Genomic DNA, 17,371 nt, shown 5'->3' with positions numbered 1-17,371 from the left:
AATTCACTGGCGTAAAGCTTCCTTTAGAACCTAACTTAAAATTCGCTTAATCTAACTATAAATTATACAAAATAAAGGCGGAAAAAAGAATCCAAGTACCCGTACTTAAGGGTTGGTAAAAGTTACACCCAAATGATAAATATATTGTTGAACAATAAGAAACTTTTTAATAAAATATTTATGAAGTGAAAACGCAAAAATTGACCAAGGCTTACTACTTTACGCTCCGTTGCTTACATTCTAACTCATTTTCCATTCGATAATACGCTAGTATCGACGAATTAAATTAAAGGTAGACCCACTTTAGTAAGTATCTAATTGTCTTACACTAAACGCATGCTCGTATCTTGAAATAAATAATCATTTAGAGTGAAAGAAAGGAATGTTAAAAAAATGTTACCCTCTAGGCCTAGAGTAGACGGAGTTTCGGGCGAAGAAGTAACTCCAGCGGGAGCCGCGAAAGAGAGCCTCAGTGGCCCGCGATGAGGAGGCACCCGAAAACTTTGCACTGTTCAAACTTTCGACGAAGTTTTAAAGTTATCGCGAAACTTCGTAGGAAGCTGGTAATAGCGAAATCCTTACCAACCAACGTTTACCGATTACTAATTATCGTAATTAAACACTTTTCGACCCCGGGTTGAACACTTTACACGGTCATTTCGATGGTAATCTTCGAATTCGACACCGTTCACCGACACACACATGGCTGGCTGACGCCGCGCGTTTTACGAGATTTCACGACTGGCAACACTGGTTTTCGGGATACTCTCGGATGGCGTGACGTCACCCGACGTTGTCCAATGAGAATTCTTCTCGTAACAGAACTGAAAATTTGAATGAAAATAATATAAAGAATTAATTAGTTGATTTTATAATATTTTTAAAATATATAAATTATTTTGAGATAAACGGCGGAAATCGCGTAGTTAACGCTAATAATCGAATAAACGAATTATATCAACCAAAATGTCGCGTTAAAATACAAAAACCTGATACAAATGCACGCACTTTTTGTACATTTATTTCTTGGGTAGAAGTTGATTATTGTCGGTTTAATGTTTAGTCGAATGAAACTGCGAAGGAAGTGACAATTACTTCAAAAGAGAGAAAAAAGGTGAAGCTTTTCTTTCGAAGGCGCGAGAGTAAACTGCCGTTTTCTTTGATCGCGCAAATGCCTCTATTGACCAGACAGACGTTAAAGGTTTGGGGTAGCAAACCGTGAAGAGATTTCCTTTGATGTTCGCCGCCAAAGGATGCCGCCATCCAAGACTCGTCTGCGGCTCTCCTCCCCGGCCGAAAGCGTGCCTCTCCCTTCCATACACTCCAGGAAAACGGGCTTTCTTCAGCGCGCCGGAAAAATAATCAAAACAAAGCGACTCATTTCAACCTTTTTTATGCAAAAGAAGGCGATTTTCTTTTCGATAGTTCCGCATTTTTTTATAACTTTTTTTGCGTTTATAATCTCCGATATCCACTTAAGTACTGGACATTATGTATATATGTTTAAAATGTAATTCTGCTTCATTGAATATGTAATTTACGTTTAATATTTTAACTACGATTAAAATTTATATTTAAGACAATTTAAAAGGATCTTAAGTATTTAAGCACGTAGTTCTCCATTAAAATATATACCATCTCGAAGAAAATCTTCCGATCGGTGAATAAAGAAATTTTTCATAGAAATGGCGCCATCTAGCATTTGTAGATGGAAATACCTGGGAAATACCATAAGGCACTATCGCCATCTACTGACGAAATGTATAATTTTTTATTTCATATACGCAATTAAAAGTATGCACGAAAGCCTCTACACTTGATAACGAAGAATCAGCTTGCTTATGATATGAGGGACGATGAGTAATGTCTGAAAATAAACTGAAGTGGACGAAACGGACCGCCCATACTGTAAATGTAAAGAAAAAATTAATTAATCATTCTAATTTCACTAATGAAAATAGATTCTTGTTAAGCCCAACGCCTACTCTTGTTTTGGGGAGGGTCCTCCTCTTTCAGCTAGATATGCATATCTGATGGGATGTGTGCTAATTAACAAGTAGAGATAATTTTTAATGGGCCATCTTCTCATCTTGATTATTTTTGATTGACTAGAGCCATACAAATTTCATTTAAAACAACGTTTTCTTGCTTATTTAAGTTGTTTTAAAAACTACCATTCACCATGTTGGTGAGAAGACAACTTTTGAAAGTGAAAAAGCAGTTTGCTGATCAAAACTTTTTAAGGTTAGTACTTTTTTTTTATTAAATAATGCATTATTTGAAATATGTACGGGATAATCCAAATTATACCATATGTTCAAAGGGGCGAGAAATTGGACAACCAGAGCGATTTGGATATCGCTCAAAAAAGAGTAGATGCAATCAAACATTCTTGTCAGGCTCTTCAAAAGAAAATTAACGCGTGCTTACAAGGGTCTGGTCAAGATGCATCGGCAATTGAGAAACGCAAAGTAAGTGAGAAAAGATTTAACTACGGTTTTAGGTAAAGAGCATTACGTGTGAAAGTGGTTTATACTTAATAGAAGAGTTTAATAGGAAATAGCACATATATTTCTTGTCCAGTGCATTTTTGATGGCATACGATAGAGAAAACAATGGCCAAGTTCGGTAACTCCAAAAATAGTTTTACCAATGCCTATTGATTAGCTGTCTTTACTGCAAGTGCTTTTCAGAACTTCCATTTTTGACGTAGTCACAATTGGAATTGCTGAAATGGCAATATGTAGAAATCAAAGTTTAGGGGTATTGCTCAAGTTGAGAATCTCAATATTGCCTACAACAATTTTTATGACTCTGGGCTCATTGACGATATCAAAATTGCTTTTTAAAGAAGCAAATTTTAGACTTTAGAGTTACTTGTACCAGTTTTTGACGTTAATATTTCTTATTAGTATTAGTTGTGAAAATATTTTATGAAATTTATATTTTATTTGTAGAAAAAGATGCCAGCATTTTCACTGGCTCATTCCATGCAAGAGGGAGGCTCAATGTATGAAGATGGCTCAATTTTAGGGTACGAATATTACCCAAATGTTCATTATAACTATAATTATAATTTTTGGTTTGAAATGCAGGGTTGTTCTAAGAAATTGTAGTCCTATTCAAAATCGTTTGGCTGAGGAATTGTTAAACTTTGAAAATCAAGTTGAAAATAATGTTTTATCACCTTTAAACGTTTTAATAGAGGTATTTAAATAAAATGTGTTTTTTTACATCACATGACAGAGTGCCATTAGAATAGAACCAAAATTCATTGCATATAGCTCTGATTCTTTGACCGCAAAAACACGTTATCATTCTTAAGTGTACCGTAAACACAACCTCATTCAAGGGATGTGATGTAATTTACATACACGTCATCCACTTTTAATAAATTAAAATACTTTTTACAATTATAATTTGCATTTAAAATCCGTGCCAAAAAAATTGCCAAAAGTGTTATTGGTTCCGTATTTTCAGTGCTTGAAATGCACCAGAACGCTGTACTGTTTCGTAAAAGGTTTTCCTCATATCGTTCTGGTTTTCTGCATATTTTCCAACTGACTAGTTTAAACATACAATTATACTCCTGTGTTCTCAAAAGTTCAAGGAATAGAAGCGCTTTTAACCTTTGCAGTTCACTTATTAATGTTCAATGTGAAATGAACTCGGTTCTACCAAGGCACGCTTATGATTTTGTTACTTAATGATCATGCTGAAAAAACACGTTGTTGTAACCTACAATACAATTAATTATCATTATTAGACACTAATGATAATAATTTTAATTCACAGACTGATATTCCAAATATTGTTAAGATGAAAAAACAACTTAATAAACTTATTCAAGATATGGATTCGGCCAGAGCCAAGTAAAATTGACTTACAAACAATTTGGGAATTAACAGCTTTAATATTATTTCTACGTCACAAGGCTTGAAATCTACTTTAGCTCTTGTGGTAGCCATTTGTGGGTATGCTAATAAAATAAAGTGTAACAATACCACATCTTAAGAAAGGCGATAGCAAAATTAAGAAATTACTAACTACAATTTATTATATAGTATTATATTATATTATATTATATTATTTAATTATTCACTTCTCCGGGACATTTAATGTAGAGCAAACAGAGTAAAGATAATTTTCAAGATAAAAACCGGAATTTAACCTAAATGCTCTGACAAATAATTCGTAAAAATTTAATTTTGTTGCATTAGCCAACCTAATTGGAAGCAACAGACTAATTTATATCTTCTTATTTACTCTGAAAGCCCCTACCACTAAGCAGAAGTAGAAAATATAACAACAGAAACGTCCCAAATACAGTGAAATTCTACCAATTGTTTATGGTGTAGTGTAGTTAGTGTAAAATTAGGAAACGTGTTATTTGGAAAAGTCAGAATATTCAGACACATTTGTTGACACTAGCGCAGCTCTAATTTTAAACTTTTGAATAAACTTGCCATAGCTAAGAGAAAGTAATAGTTTTTCCATAAATGGTCAATTAAATCCAAATGGTGCTATCTTAAACTCTGACATAGCAGTCTTCAACGTTGTTAATTCCCTATTTCAAATATAGAAAAAAGGTACAGAATAATCTTTTTGCCATTTAAATTTACATAGATTTGAAGCTGCAGTTAAACACACCAATCAAACAAGTGGCTCTGCAACTGGTGCTGCTATAGCTAAAGCAGATTCGTTTAAAGAGGAATACGAAGAACTATCTATGAAGGTTGAACAACAGAGAGTAAGTCGTTTTAAATTTGGAAAACTTGATTTGCAATTCTGTGTGTGTTAGTTAGCTCAAATAATTATTGTTATGCTGTGTGGAGGGATGTAGATTTGATGTCAAACCCAAAACCAAAAATCGCCCCCAAAAATATACACTTAACTTAGTAAGATCACTTCTCTATGGGTGCGCCAACTAAGTTATTGGTTGTTAAATATGCTGATTTATCATTTTATTAAACATTAATATATCCCTAAATTATTAAAAACAACAAACCTTAATTCCAAAAGTTTTTCACTCTAAGAAGCAATATAAAATTTATTTGCTTCCTATTTGATCTAGGTACTACCAAATTAAAATATATCATAAAAATTGACTTGATCCAAAATTGGATTTTCACATCCATTTCCGTTAATCAGAGTTGTTAAACTTGGTTACTTTAAAATTTTCAATGGGTTATTTGGTATTAACATTTTTAATACGTAATATTATTCTATTTCAGGACATGTTGGCAGCTGAAATGTTTTGTCTGTTGAGTAGAGAAGCTGAAATTGCTCGTATATTTGTCCAATGGTATCAGTTACAAGCTGATTACAATAGTAACGTTTCATCAATATTGGAAATGGGCATCCCACAAATGAGTAACATAATCGGTATATTGTCTTGATAATAACCAAAATTACAGAAAAATCATGACAATAAAAGTATTATTTAAGTTATATTATTTTTTTTACAAATACTGTTGGGGCCATTACTACGAACACATTTAATACCAGCACTGACACAACAGTATTTGCAAACAGTTAATATTTATAACTTTTAAATGAAATATTCAATTACACATTGTCTATTTGATATTTCTTTATATAATTTAATTGTAAATATTACAGATAATCACACACACCGTCCAGCTTATGGTTGTCCTTTAACAGAACATCTAAGGGTCACTCACAGGCAAATTAGTTTGGTAATTGAGAAGTGCATATCTGCTTTACTGGTTTACGGGATGAATGAAGAAGTCAGTTTTTCCATTTCTTGGAATCCAGGGCTTAATTTATAACAAATTATCACTAATTTCATTTTGATTAATTGAAAAGGGTCTTTTCCGAATTGGTGGGAGTGCTTCCAAACTCAAAAAACTCAAGGTTTGCCAATTAACTAGTTGAAGCAAGAAAAGTAGCTGTATAATTGACTTGTTTTCATTAATAGAATTCTTTCGATGCTGGCATCATTAACATGACAGAATATGTCACTGACCCTCATTCAATTGCTGGTACATGTTCCCAAAAACCACTGAGGTCAATTATCTATAGAAATATAAATATGTTGAATTTAAATTTTTTATTATCAATAGGTTTGAACCATCTTTAACTTGATAATTTGTGTAACATCATAAGTTACTTAATACCAATAAGTATGATACTAGTGTATATTTTTTTACTACATCAATTCTTCCTTGTGATGCCGAGAAATATAGTTAAATCATAATAATAATCAGCTAGGTTAATACCCAAGGCTTAAGTCATCTATCCTCGACTCGGTCTTGTGTTTGAAAATGGAATGCTAAGGTATGAAAAATGGATGCAGGCTCCTATTGTCTTAGGAAATTTGATGCTCTTTCAAAATAGTAACTAATACTAATAATAACTTATTGAACATAAAATTTATTAAAAAAAAACAGTCCAAATGTATTATTTTTGTGAATTTGGAGATCTAAACGCGTTTTTGTGCAGATTATCAACATCAGTGTATTAATTATCATTATTAATTTGCCTGATAAATAGGAAGAAACCCACAAATACTACTAAATATGGTAATCCTTCTAATTTGTCAGTTATGTGGAAATATGGTAGTAAGAAAAAATGCAGGGATGAGTGTCATACCGATGGTTATTATGTTACTTATGCTAACGCCTAGTGTAAACATTTCTTGCTTAAAATTTTGTGGATCTCAGCCTAGTGGCTGAACGAGGGATGCAGCTAGTAACTTAAAATTTTTAAGATAATTGGCCTTTGGGTGAACTTGTTGCCATTTCAAATGCATTTGTATAAACCTCTCTATAACACAAACAGGTGCCTTAAAATCTTATCTGCGAGAGTTGCCTGAGCCTCTACTTACGCACACATTATATGATGAATGGATGAATGCAAATACGTAAGTACCCATGCACCCAAATGTCAAAAGTTGTGTAATGAATGTATTTAGGTTATTGAGAGTACACAATTCTACCTTTCATACTTACTTATCCTTCTCTTTCAAACGTAAACCATCCATTTTCACAATAAGATAGCATAAAGTAGAAAAAAATGTTTACTCGTACACCTGAAGTTTTAATAAGCAGCAATAAAATCACATTGCATGTTTTTGGCTTAAGGTAAGTATGCTGCTGCTATCAAAAGCAAAAAGCCTAATTTTTGTTTGATTATGGCAGAGTTCTAGTAAACGTTTATTTTCTACTTTATTAGTCAATGTACTAGTTCCGGAGTATTTATTATACAGCATGATCTAGCTTTGGTTTGATTTAACTCTTAATTTAGTTCTTTGAAATTTCTGTGCTGGGTCGTGTGTGAGCCTGTGACCTGATTCCCAAAACAGTGTGCTATAAAACAATGTCTGGGGAAGAAGGCAAGGGAGATTCTCATAACTTTTTGTTCATTGGCATATTAATCTTAGTGGAATTTTTCATGTGCCCAAATGGTGTTGATCCGCTAAGCCTACTTTTGTACTTAGTTATTTGTTTTACCAAACCATGTGTACAAAAGGCTGTAAGCATCTGGCTGATAGCTCGTGTTTTCAACAAATATGGCATAAGGACTCCTTATTGAGGAGTTAATAATTAACCCATTCAGGACAAGTATCTAACCTCGGTTGGTACCAAATATGCTAATGTTCATTAAGTTAAATGTTATTTAAAGGATATCAGATCACGATTTAAGATTGCAAACGTTTTGGCAAATTGTTAATAAACTGCCTGAAGCAAATTTCAACAACCTCAAGTAAGTTTAATAAAGGCGTAGTTGAAAATAAGATAGTGAAAATAACTTTTTCTTTAAATAGATACATAATAAAATTTTTGGCCAAGCTTACAACTAATTCAGAGGTAAACAAGATGAGCACTCAAAATTTGGCCATAGTCATGGCACCTAATTTAATATGGCCACCACAAGCTGATCAGAGTAACCACATCGGGTAAGAGTTTTTAACTAGCGATAGTCAATATGGTTGGTAGTTTTTCTAGCAAGGAACCATAAAATGTCAAACCAAAATTATCAGACTACAATTTTTGTGGGATGTTAGAGGAGCGCCTGACAATTTTGATTCCCTTTGGCTGGGACGGAGGTCTTTTAGTGTAGACAGTGTTATATATATATATTTTGTGTTTTCTAAGCCCTTAACATTACACAAAATGGTATACGTGCTATTTCCAAATTGTTTTATGCATCAACTGGTAGGCATACAGATGTTATCTTTAAATTCTCCTTGGAAAACCTGGAAAAATCAGTTAATTTGAAAATGGGAAATTTGTTGCAACCCTGGTAGACTAGTTCACCAGTAAGTGATGGAAAAACAAAAACATTAGTTGCCCTATTTGAGCAGTTTTTACAGTTCATAATGAAATTAATCCAGTGTTGTAAAAGACAATTTATATTTGAACACCCTTGATAATTTAGGTTTTATGTATTTCCGATTGTATCCAGTAAAAGTTTTTAAAACTATTAAATTAAACAGCATTGTACACCGTAGCAATGACCTACCAAGCAGGTCACTAGGTTAGTGATCTGCAATAATGGTTAGTTAAAATGGCTAGATCTTCCTAGAAAATTGGAATGGTTAACATAGCCATACACCAGTGATTAACAATTAGTTTACTGCACAAATTACTGATTTCGGTCAATAATTTTATTTTATTTTATCAAACAACTCCATGTAGTAGCAGATCTTTTAAATTTTTTTACTAAGTTACAATTTTTAACCATGGAACAAAATTTTAATATTTATGATTATAATTTTAAAATACTTCCACGCTTAAGTTTTACTTGTGACTAATGAAATATAATTGTAGACTACACTTGAATTATGTGATGATTTAGTTGGAGACACTGCTTTCCACGGCCAATATCCACAAAATAACCAAACGTCTTCCTTTCTCGCTGAACTTCAGCGATAACAGATGAACCAAGGAAGATGTTAAAATCTTACCTGAAGATTGATAAATTTTCCGCTTATAAGTGTTAATAAAAGCAGTGTCTTGAGTTCTACGTCTAGATTTGCCACTAGCACTTAAACCCGACTCAAAATGACAGCACACATTTAGCTTGCCATTTTATCTGGTTCCGGTTACTTAGAACCGGACATGACCCAATGGCCAGATTTTGGTTGGGTTTTATTAATTTATAATATTTCTTCCATAAGGGGGATTTTGTACATCTATGAATATCAATACTTTTAAGTGAAATAGTGTTTTATTTCTTTTATACAGAATGAATATGACAGTTGCAAACATACACAGTAGTATTGTGGATTCTCTAGTAACATATGCAGATTATTTTTTTCCAGGAGGTAATAATGCACGTCTAGATTTATTTACTTTAATAAAAATATTTTTATTTAATTTTTAGAGGTAGACTTTACAATTTCACCTCTACCTCTTCCTAATGATAACATCAGTGATGCTTATATGGGAATAGTCAATTCTGGTTTTGTCGCTTCTAATGGTGAAGTAGAATCTGAAAATGTTTCTGGAAATTTCAATACTAGTCCTACTTCTCAAAGTCCGCGAATTATACACCGGCCTGGGAAAAAACCAGCTCCACCAGCTCCCGGTGCAATACAACAAGTGGAAATGAAACAAGGCAAAATAACCTACGCTAAATCACAGTCTAGCCCGGAAGATTTTTCTAATGTACCTATGAGGTCCAAATCTAGAGAACGTAGTAGAGGTCCCTCTTTAGAAAGAACTCGTTCAATTCAGGAATCGGAATATTCTGCAACACTTCATGCGAACCGTTTAACAATTGCTGGAGAGAAATTCAACCCATCATTATCTAGAAGTGCAACATTAGATAGACCTGGAAAACCAAAAAGAAATTCTATAACGCAGAGGCCATCTCATGACAATCTGGCTAATTTCATAAAAGCAGATCATGGTTGCGACACTGACGAGAAGCCAGTTCCTATGGTACGAAATAGCTCACTAGAAAGATCCAGAATAATAGAAAAACCGCCAATCCATGCAAAATCTATGGCAAACATCTCGCAAATTGACTCTCACAGCAATATCCAAATTCAAAAACCAATATTGATTGAAAAGGGAAGCGGAGGCAAACCTGAAGTCCCAGCAAAACCTCCTAGTTTAGACAACATAGTTGGGTCTTATCACAATTCCGGATCCAAATCAGTTGATATGGATGACATTGATGTAAGGATTAATGAACAAGGGAACACTAGCCGTAGGTCCTCTGATAAGGATTCAATTCATTTTGCTGATGAGTCTGATAATGAAGAGGTGTTTAAAATGGACAGTAGTATTCATTCTGCTACTACACCATTGTCCAGTTCCATGGACTCGTCAAAGGATGAAATTGATCGAAGCACTCAGTCACCCAGTCAGCTTCAAACGTGGAATGCACCTTCACCACCAACAAACACTGCGAGTTTAGATCCAACTATGAGTTCCTTTTCAGCTAAGATGGAAAAGAAGTGGGCGTTCCTAACAAGTCAAACTCCTAATGCCCCTCCAGAACGTCCTCCTCGAAATTTTCCTTTACCGGGTTCTCAAATGAAAGAGGAGTATATTTCTGCACCTGTTCCTGGTTCTTTCGTTCATGTCAGTAGTCACATGACACAATCCTCTGAGAATATTTTGGGTTCTAATTTATCAATTAATAAAATGACTGCGTCCACGCAAAGTCTACCTGGAACCAACACCAAATGTTCTGGGGAAAACCAAACTGCCCCGGTAGCAGATGACACAAGTTCATCTTATCCATTGCATGATAATACAACCAAAGAGGTAGGGCACGAAACTGAAACCCACTTACTTCCTATGGAAATTAGCAATGTAAATACAGTTGCTAGTAATGTTTCAGTGGCATTGCCTCAGAATGGAAAAGTACCACCCTCTCCTACGGGTACCTTGAAAAGACCACCGAGACCACAACCACCCCCTCCCCCGATAAAACCAAAACTGAACAATCACTCTGAAGATACTAGACTATGAAACTGTTTTACAAAATTTATTGGTGGTTAAATTGAATATAAGGAAGATATTTGGATCAAATCTTAATTTTTACATAATCCCAATACGTGTAACTTAAATCATTTGCAAATTATTTCTAGTCGTGAAAGGAGATTCAAAATGTTTTTGAGCTGTGAAAGTTTATATGAAAATGGTGCTTCCGTTTTATATTATTAACATGTCCTATTATCAATCTACATTATTGTTGAGGACTATGAACATATTTCCTCAAAATTCAACTTTACAGGCCCGAGAAAATTCGTTACGATATTGGACGCAGAATGGTTAAATTAGTGTTTTTATAGCTAACAAACTTAATCTGTACATGTGTATTAACAAAAATTGTGGGTGATATAAAAAAATAGTATTGAGAACTAGTCAAAGCATTAGTTCTTCGCTGTTTATTACTTTTGAGATTTCAGTATTTTGAAATTATTCGTAATATAAAAAAAGTTAGTTGAGCTATTAAGAGAGATTGTTGGAGTTTTTAGTGTAATGTTTTTGAGAGTTAAAGCTAATGTCGTCCATTAAATGTCCATAAAGGTTTATTGAGATAAAAAAAATTATCAACTTAATAGTATTGCGATAATACAAAATTGTATTTCTAAAAAAGGTTTTTATTTTCATTATGTACTTTTGGTATAAATTACATAGTTGCTTTTTAGAATTTAAAAAGGGTTTTTTCAAAGGTGCCATTGCTCAGAGAATCAAACTTTTTAAAGTTTTAACCCTTAATTCCCCGATATTGAAACTTTTATCATGATACAGAAAAATATTGCTATGCTTGTATAAAATAGTGTATGAACAAGTGCCTTATATAAGAATTAGAGGCATTTTATGATACGCACCCACCTCGTTTTGCCTGACTTATATTGTTTATGAAATGGTAATTAATGCGTTGTTTAAAGATAATACATAATCATTTATACCAGTTAGCTTTTATCAATTCATTGTTTACTAGCGCCAAATTCATTATATTCTATAAGTAGAAAATCTGTTATACCCCTTAATATAAATACCGGTAAATAATGTTATATACTGCAGTTAACATGGCTTGTTTGAATAATTATTGTACGTTCAATATGAATATTTTTTCTTAAAAATATTTCCATTCTCTGAGCTTTGGATGTGATATTTTCGATAGTACAGTTTTTCTATCTTAGATTGTATAATAAGTGAACAATTTAAAATGTAAATTTTTTTGTAGCTTATGACTTCAGTTTTAACCATTAAAAGTAGTATTGAGACAATTTATTTAAATCAGTATAATATTTACCTTTTCAACGTAATACAAATACTATTTATGCATTATATTTGTCTTCGATAAGTCTAATGTACTTATCAACAACTCAAGTTTCTTTAAATTTTCTTCATGCGTTTCAGATAAGGCTAGCAAGAGTTCATCATTTTCCAATCTTAGAGATTGTAAGTGCATTTTCAACGCTTCATTATGTAGTTCTCTTATTTTCTGAGTATGATCTTTCAGATCATTTTCCGCATCTCCACTCGGGCGCCTGAAAGTTATTCGGCAAAAAGTAGGTCACGAACGTACACAATAGTTAAGATTCTAAACAAAATGATGCAAGAAATTATGAAGACCAGATTATCTAAAAATTAAGTTAGCCAATCCTTATAACAAATGTAAATTTGGAAAAAATTATTAGATTTCAATTATTACTGAATATGAATTTTCTAACTATTAATTTTAATAGGGGTTGTACTGACAAGGAGACACCCCAAGGTGTTTTATCCCAATTTTTTTCAAAAATGTTTTTCACAACTCAAATTTAAACGTTCTCTACATAAAATAGCATGGGAAAATCATGGTTGTTTTTACCAAATTGTTTTGTCAAAATTTTAAATTATAGAAAAGAGTTGAGAAATCAATGGTTCACCCACCCCCAACCCGACCCTTTCAGTAGGAGGGTGGTGGCAGCTAGGAGCAACAAACACAAGGAGAACGCAGCTAGCCTTTCAACACACTAACGCAGTGTTGTGTACAAATTTCATTGGACAAACCTTAACGCTAAACGTTTTACGGAAAGGGGGAAGACAATTTCCTAATTTTCCCCTTCCGACGCCAGCAGGCGCTAAAGTGTTAAACCAATGAAAATGCACGACTTTTGACAGGTTGCGTTCTTGTGTTTGTTGCTCCTAGGTGGCAGGCCCTTATGTCACGTGAGCCAACAGCCCCATACACTAAATATTACTATTAACCTCAAACCACATAAAATTCAAATATTTAAATCAAAATGCTCTTACAACACAGCTTTAATAGTATATTATGCACAAATCCCCCAATGCATGCTACTGGATGGTAGTATAGTTGGTAGGGGTGAGGGGGATTGGGAGGATTTGTTCTATTTCTCCGCCAGGTAGTGTAAATCGTAATTTGGATTTCTCCCACACCTGTTTAGTGCCGAATACATGGGCCCTTGTGCCCAATTCAAGCTTAGGGTGCCTTGATAGTCTTATGGTACAGCCGATATATCGGCTGGCCAAAGTTATCTATAATAACAGTAGTATATATGATAAAATCATTATAAAAGACAGTTCAGTGCACTGTCATACTATTTTATTCTAATTTTTCATTAAAAGAAAATACATAATTTCTATCACAAAACAAATAGTTAATCGAGAATTTTCTTATTTTTAAGATTTTCCTGAAAATATTTTTCTTATACCGGTATCTGCAAATATCGGCTTCATTTAAGCCGATATCGATATTGGAAAAATAGGCCGATATATCGGTGCATCCCTAGTTTTTACTCTGAACCAGTCTGATATAATTTTTACGAATTGTTTTTCAGTAAAAAAATCTTAGTCTATTTGCCACTGTAAATTTGTAGTATTTTTAACCTCGGAACACTTATTGATAACAGCTCTAAATACAGCTATTATAATACACAAGTCATTAATGTTACATCGGGAGTTTCGCTGCTGCGGTTGTCATCTCATGGTGCTTAAAGAAAAACTTTTTGAGGCTTACCTATAAGGGAAGTGAATACAGAGAGGGAAGGGGCGCATAGGAAAAAAGCCTATAACAGCAGACCTTAAAATGAATTTATTTGAAATACTTCAGTGGTTACAAAAGTAGATGCTGTCATGTGCTGGTTTCATTGTTATATCATGTACTTCTGCTATCGTTAAAAACTAGATATTTGATGGTCTGCCTTAAAACAGTTTTATTAAGCTACACTGTGACGCTAGTTTGACCAATGAAATTGAAAGAAATTTGCAATGAAAACTGGTTTCTAGCTAAAGTGTTAACGCCGCTTTATAAGATACCCTAGTTTATATTCTTCAAATAACTTACCAGGCCTCGTAAGTTTTATCTTCCTTTGATTCCAAAAGAATCGTATCCAATATAGTAAGTCTTTTATCCAAGTTTACTTCATCAAAAATATTTTTACTTTCGCATAAAATATAATCTTTTAGTTGGCAGGTTAACTGATCCATTATGCCAGTTAGCAAAGCAGGTCTTTCTTTAGATATTACTTCAAAAAATTTAGTAAACTCTTTGTTTTTGCTGAAATTATAAATCAACAATATATTAATTTATAAATAAAGAATTTCCACAGATAATCCTGCTTAGAGAAAAAAAATTAAACGAGAAGTCTGAAAAAGTCACCTATGATAAAATTGGGTTTTAAAATTTTTATATACCATTTCTAGATCTATAGCAGTGATTACAAAGTTTTTTATGGGCAACTTTACTTTGGAAAATCTTTAATTAAAATTTCAGAATTAAAAACCCTAAATAGCATGTGCGCATTATGACTTATTTTAGTGGGTAGAACTTCTGTATTTATTAGTTAAAAATAGATTTGGGTAGTTCCAAATTTGTTTTAATTCCAATAGAAGTTAAATGTTGTACAACCATTTGCGTAGTTCTAAATTTCTTTCAATTCCAATAAAAGTTAAATGTTGTACAACCATGTGGGTAGTTCTAAATTTGTTTTAATTACAATATAAATTAAATGTTGTACAACCATTTGGGAGGTTCTTAATTTGTTTTAATTCCAATAGAAGTTAAATGTTGTACAACCATTTGGGTAGTTCTAAATTTGTTTTAATTCCAATAGAAATTAAATGTTGTACAACCATTTGGGTAGTTCCAAATTTGTTTTAATTCCAATAGAAATTAAATGTTGTACAACCATTTGGGTAGTTCTACATTTGTTTTAATTCCAATAGAAGTTAAATGTTGTACAACCATTTTGGGTAGTTCTAATTTTGGTAAATTTTATCACCACCACTAGAGGGGGGAAAAGAAACATGTCACAAGCATGTGCTTCAATTGCGTTGGAAGAAGCAAGTTTTAGCAGTGGCGGCTTAAGAAGGCTGGGTCCCTGGGGCAGCGGCAGTGTTTTGTGACACCCCCCAGGACCATGCATAAGTTAAGTTTTCACGGGTCCATCTTCTTCAAGTTTAATCGTTCTGTTTTGCCCCCCCCCCCCTCGAGCTTCTCCAATGGCAGCCCCTGGCTACCCCCCCTTACGCCGCCACTGAGTTTTAGCCTTTTAGGAAATCAATGATTTACTGGGCTGATTTGGATTTACTGGGCTGATTTGAATTCTTGAGGGGGAAGGAGCTTGTGTGGATTGTGAGCGCAACGCTAAAAAATGTCTTAACATAGCTATACTCCCTTTAAAGAGAAGTAAGTACCTTTCAATACTGCTGCTAATAGTATTCACACATACCTTCGGTAGTGGTTACAGCTGATTATTTTAAATATTTTGGAAGAAAAGTGTTTTCTAAACTATTTCATATTGAAAATATCTAAGAGCGTTTTTTATTGAGCTCCTCCAAGCGCTCTTTACAAGCTGCTTCAATTGACCCGGTGGCTTTCTAATGAATTGATCAAAGGTGCTCCATCTCTCAAGACAGAGCACCATTTTCAGATCACCTGGACCACTAATGAAATAAGAATTTAATACATTTTTGCTTAAAGATAGCATACGATACGCTGCTGTGTAAAAAATTCTTATTTCATTGGGAGCAGCACTGTTAAGCACAATTTCCACCTTGGATTAATAATAGTCTATCCAAGCTGCTCTAAACATGTTTGTAAGAAAATTTCCCAAATGATGCACATTTCAGAACTGAATTAATTAAGAGTCAAAGCTAATAAGTTTCTGCTACTTAATAAACAATTGTATTTTAATGTACTTCAAAGAAGAAAGGTATCTATCTATGATTTTTATCAAATCCACTTGCAGACTTTCATATCGGCATTTTGTTGCCGTCTTCATATCTGTGTGGGTATTCTTATTCGCACCACATTCATGACTTCTCTTATTCATCTCAATTTTTTACCTGGAAATTAATTATGTATTAGGAAAGGTATTGCTCATACCATGGACTAATTCACACTTTAATTAGTTAGTACTCCAACCATTTAACTAACTTAGGAGCATATCCTATCATATAAGGAAAAAGGAAAACGATCAGTTCTTACGATCAAGGGCTAGGTTCCTACAAAAATCCAATATGTTCAAATGTATCAAATAAATGTAAAAGTGTGACATAAAAAGAAGATTCAAATTCAAGCTTTCTTAAATATTGTTTACTAAGGTCGTTCACGAAAACGCAAAAAGCGCGGGTTAGCTACAGCGTTGCCAGTTCCTGAAACTCAAATTATCGTACCACAGCCAAACAATTATCGATCTCAGAAACAATTATCGTATACCTGAAAAATAGCGGTAGATTTAAATTGTGTGTGAAATAGTAACTTGAAAAATCGTCTGCTTAGCAGACGAAAATCCAGCAGTTCATGAGCTTCTCGCATTTGCCACTACGTGGCTCTATGCAAACTGAAAAGGCTAATTACATTTTCGGAGGTTTCGTCATTATCAGCCAATCATGATTCAAAGAGTGACTACGGCAACGACTCGTTGCCAGGCTTGGAAATAAGGCTTATTTCTAAACTGGTCTATTTGGCCAGTGACTCTAAACTATTGAATTATTTAAGTGGTCACGTAGACCAATTGGTTAATAATACGGTAGATAATTTTAAATTAATAAACTGGACACTGGACCAGTGAACCCCTAGCTTTTGAATAAAAAAACTGGTTGGAGTAATTAATAAACTGGTCTTTGACCCAGTGACCACCGCTTATTTCCAAGCCTGCTCGTTGCCATCTAGTTTGGGTTACTGAAAATAATAATTCGATTATGGATTACGTCACCTTAAGAACCCGCATTTGATTGGCCCACGTCAATCGAGTAACGGCCCCCTGCACGCGCTCACGTGCGCTCGTGCAGGGGGCCGTGAACGAGTTCAATGAATTTTTTAAACATGGTAGACTGTTTCTTTACTCGTAAAGATTTTTCTCTTATTTGCAAACGTTTTGGATAACTATTGCGTTGTTTGTTGTTATGGCTCCTCGATGTTTCAT

General features: G+C 33.7%; 2 protein-coding genes across 4 annotated transcripts; one reads left to right on the top strand and one right to left on the bottom strand.

The window, feature by feature from the left end:
- The first annotated feature begins 1,768 nt into the window (after positions 1-1,768).
- Positions 1,769-11,668, top strand: LOC149968980 (uncharacterized). The gene is made up of 16 exons (XM_090155057.1): positions 1,769-1,914; positions 2,159-2,244; positions 2,324-2,471; positions 2,958-3,034; positions 3,096-3,207; positions 3,796-3,872; positions 4,627-4,750; positions 5,235-5,385; positions 5,623-5,750; positions 5,830-5,877; positions 5,942-6,005; positions 6,805-6,886; positions 7,648-7,728; positions 7,790-7,921; positions 9,213-9,292; positions 9,352-11,668. Exons 2-16 carry the CDS (start codon positions 2,183-2,185, stop codon positions 10,950-10,952), a joined length of 2,967 nt encoding a protein of 988 aa, XP_090011183.1. The 5' UTR covers positions 1,769-1,914; positions 2,159-2,182; the 3' UTR covers positions 10,953-11,668.
- Positions 11,669-12,128: 460 nt separating this feature from the next.
- On the bottom strand, positions 12,129-16,594 carry LOC149968979 (polyamine-modulated factor 1-like). Of its 3 annotated transcripts, none has more exons than XM_090155061.1 (4): positions 16,381-16,594; positions 16,143-16,289; positions 14,287-14,499; positions 12,129-12,484 (listed from the first exon to the last, which is right to left on the bottom strand). In XM_090155061.1, exons 2-4 carry the CDS (start codon positions 16,274-16,276, stop codon positions 12,268-12,270), a joined length of 564 nt encoding a protein of 187 aa, XP_090011187.1. In that variant the 5' UTR covers positions 16,277-16,289; positions 16,381-16,594; the 3' UTR covers positions 12,129-12,267. The 3 variants fall into 3 exon arrangements, with proteins under 3 accessions (XP_090011187.1, XP_090011186.1, XP_090011184.1); XM_090155060.1 differs by having other exon boundaries at positions 16,432-16,594; XM_090155058.1 differs by having other exon boundaries at positions 16,369-16,593.
- Positions 16,595-17,371: the final 777 nt, after the last annotated feature.

Source organism: Leiobunum rupestre, chromosome 1, assembly GCF_980474605.1.
Source record: "Leiobunum rupestre chromosome 1, qqLeiRupe1.1.hap1, whole genome shotgun sequence".
NCBI lineage: Eukaryota > Metazoa > Arthropoda > Arachnida > Opiliones > Sclerosomatidae > Leiobunum > Leiobunum rupestre.
Note: the sequence above shows the minus strand (reverse complement) of the source record. Positions and strands in the feature narration are given on the sequence as shown.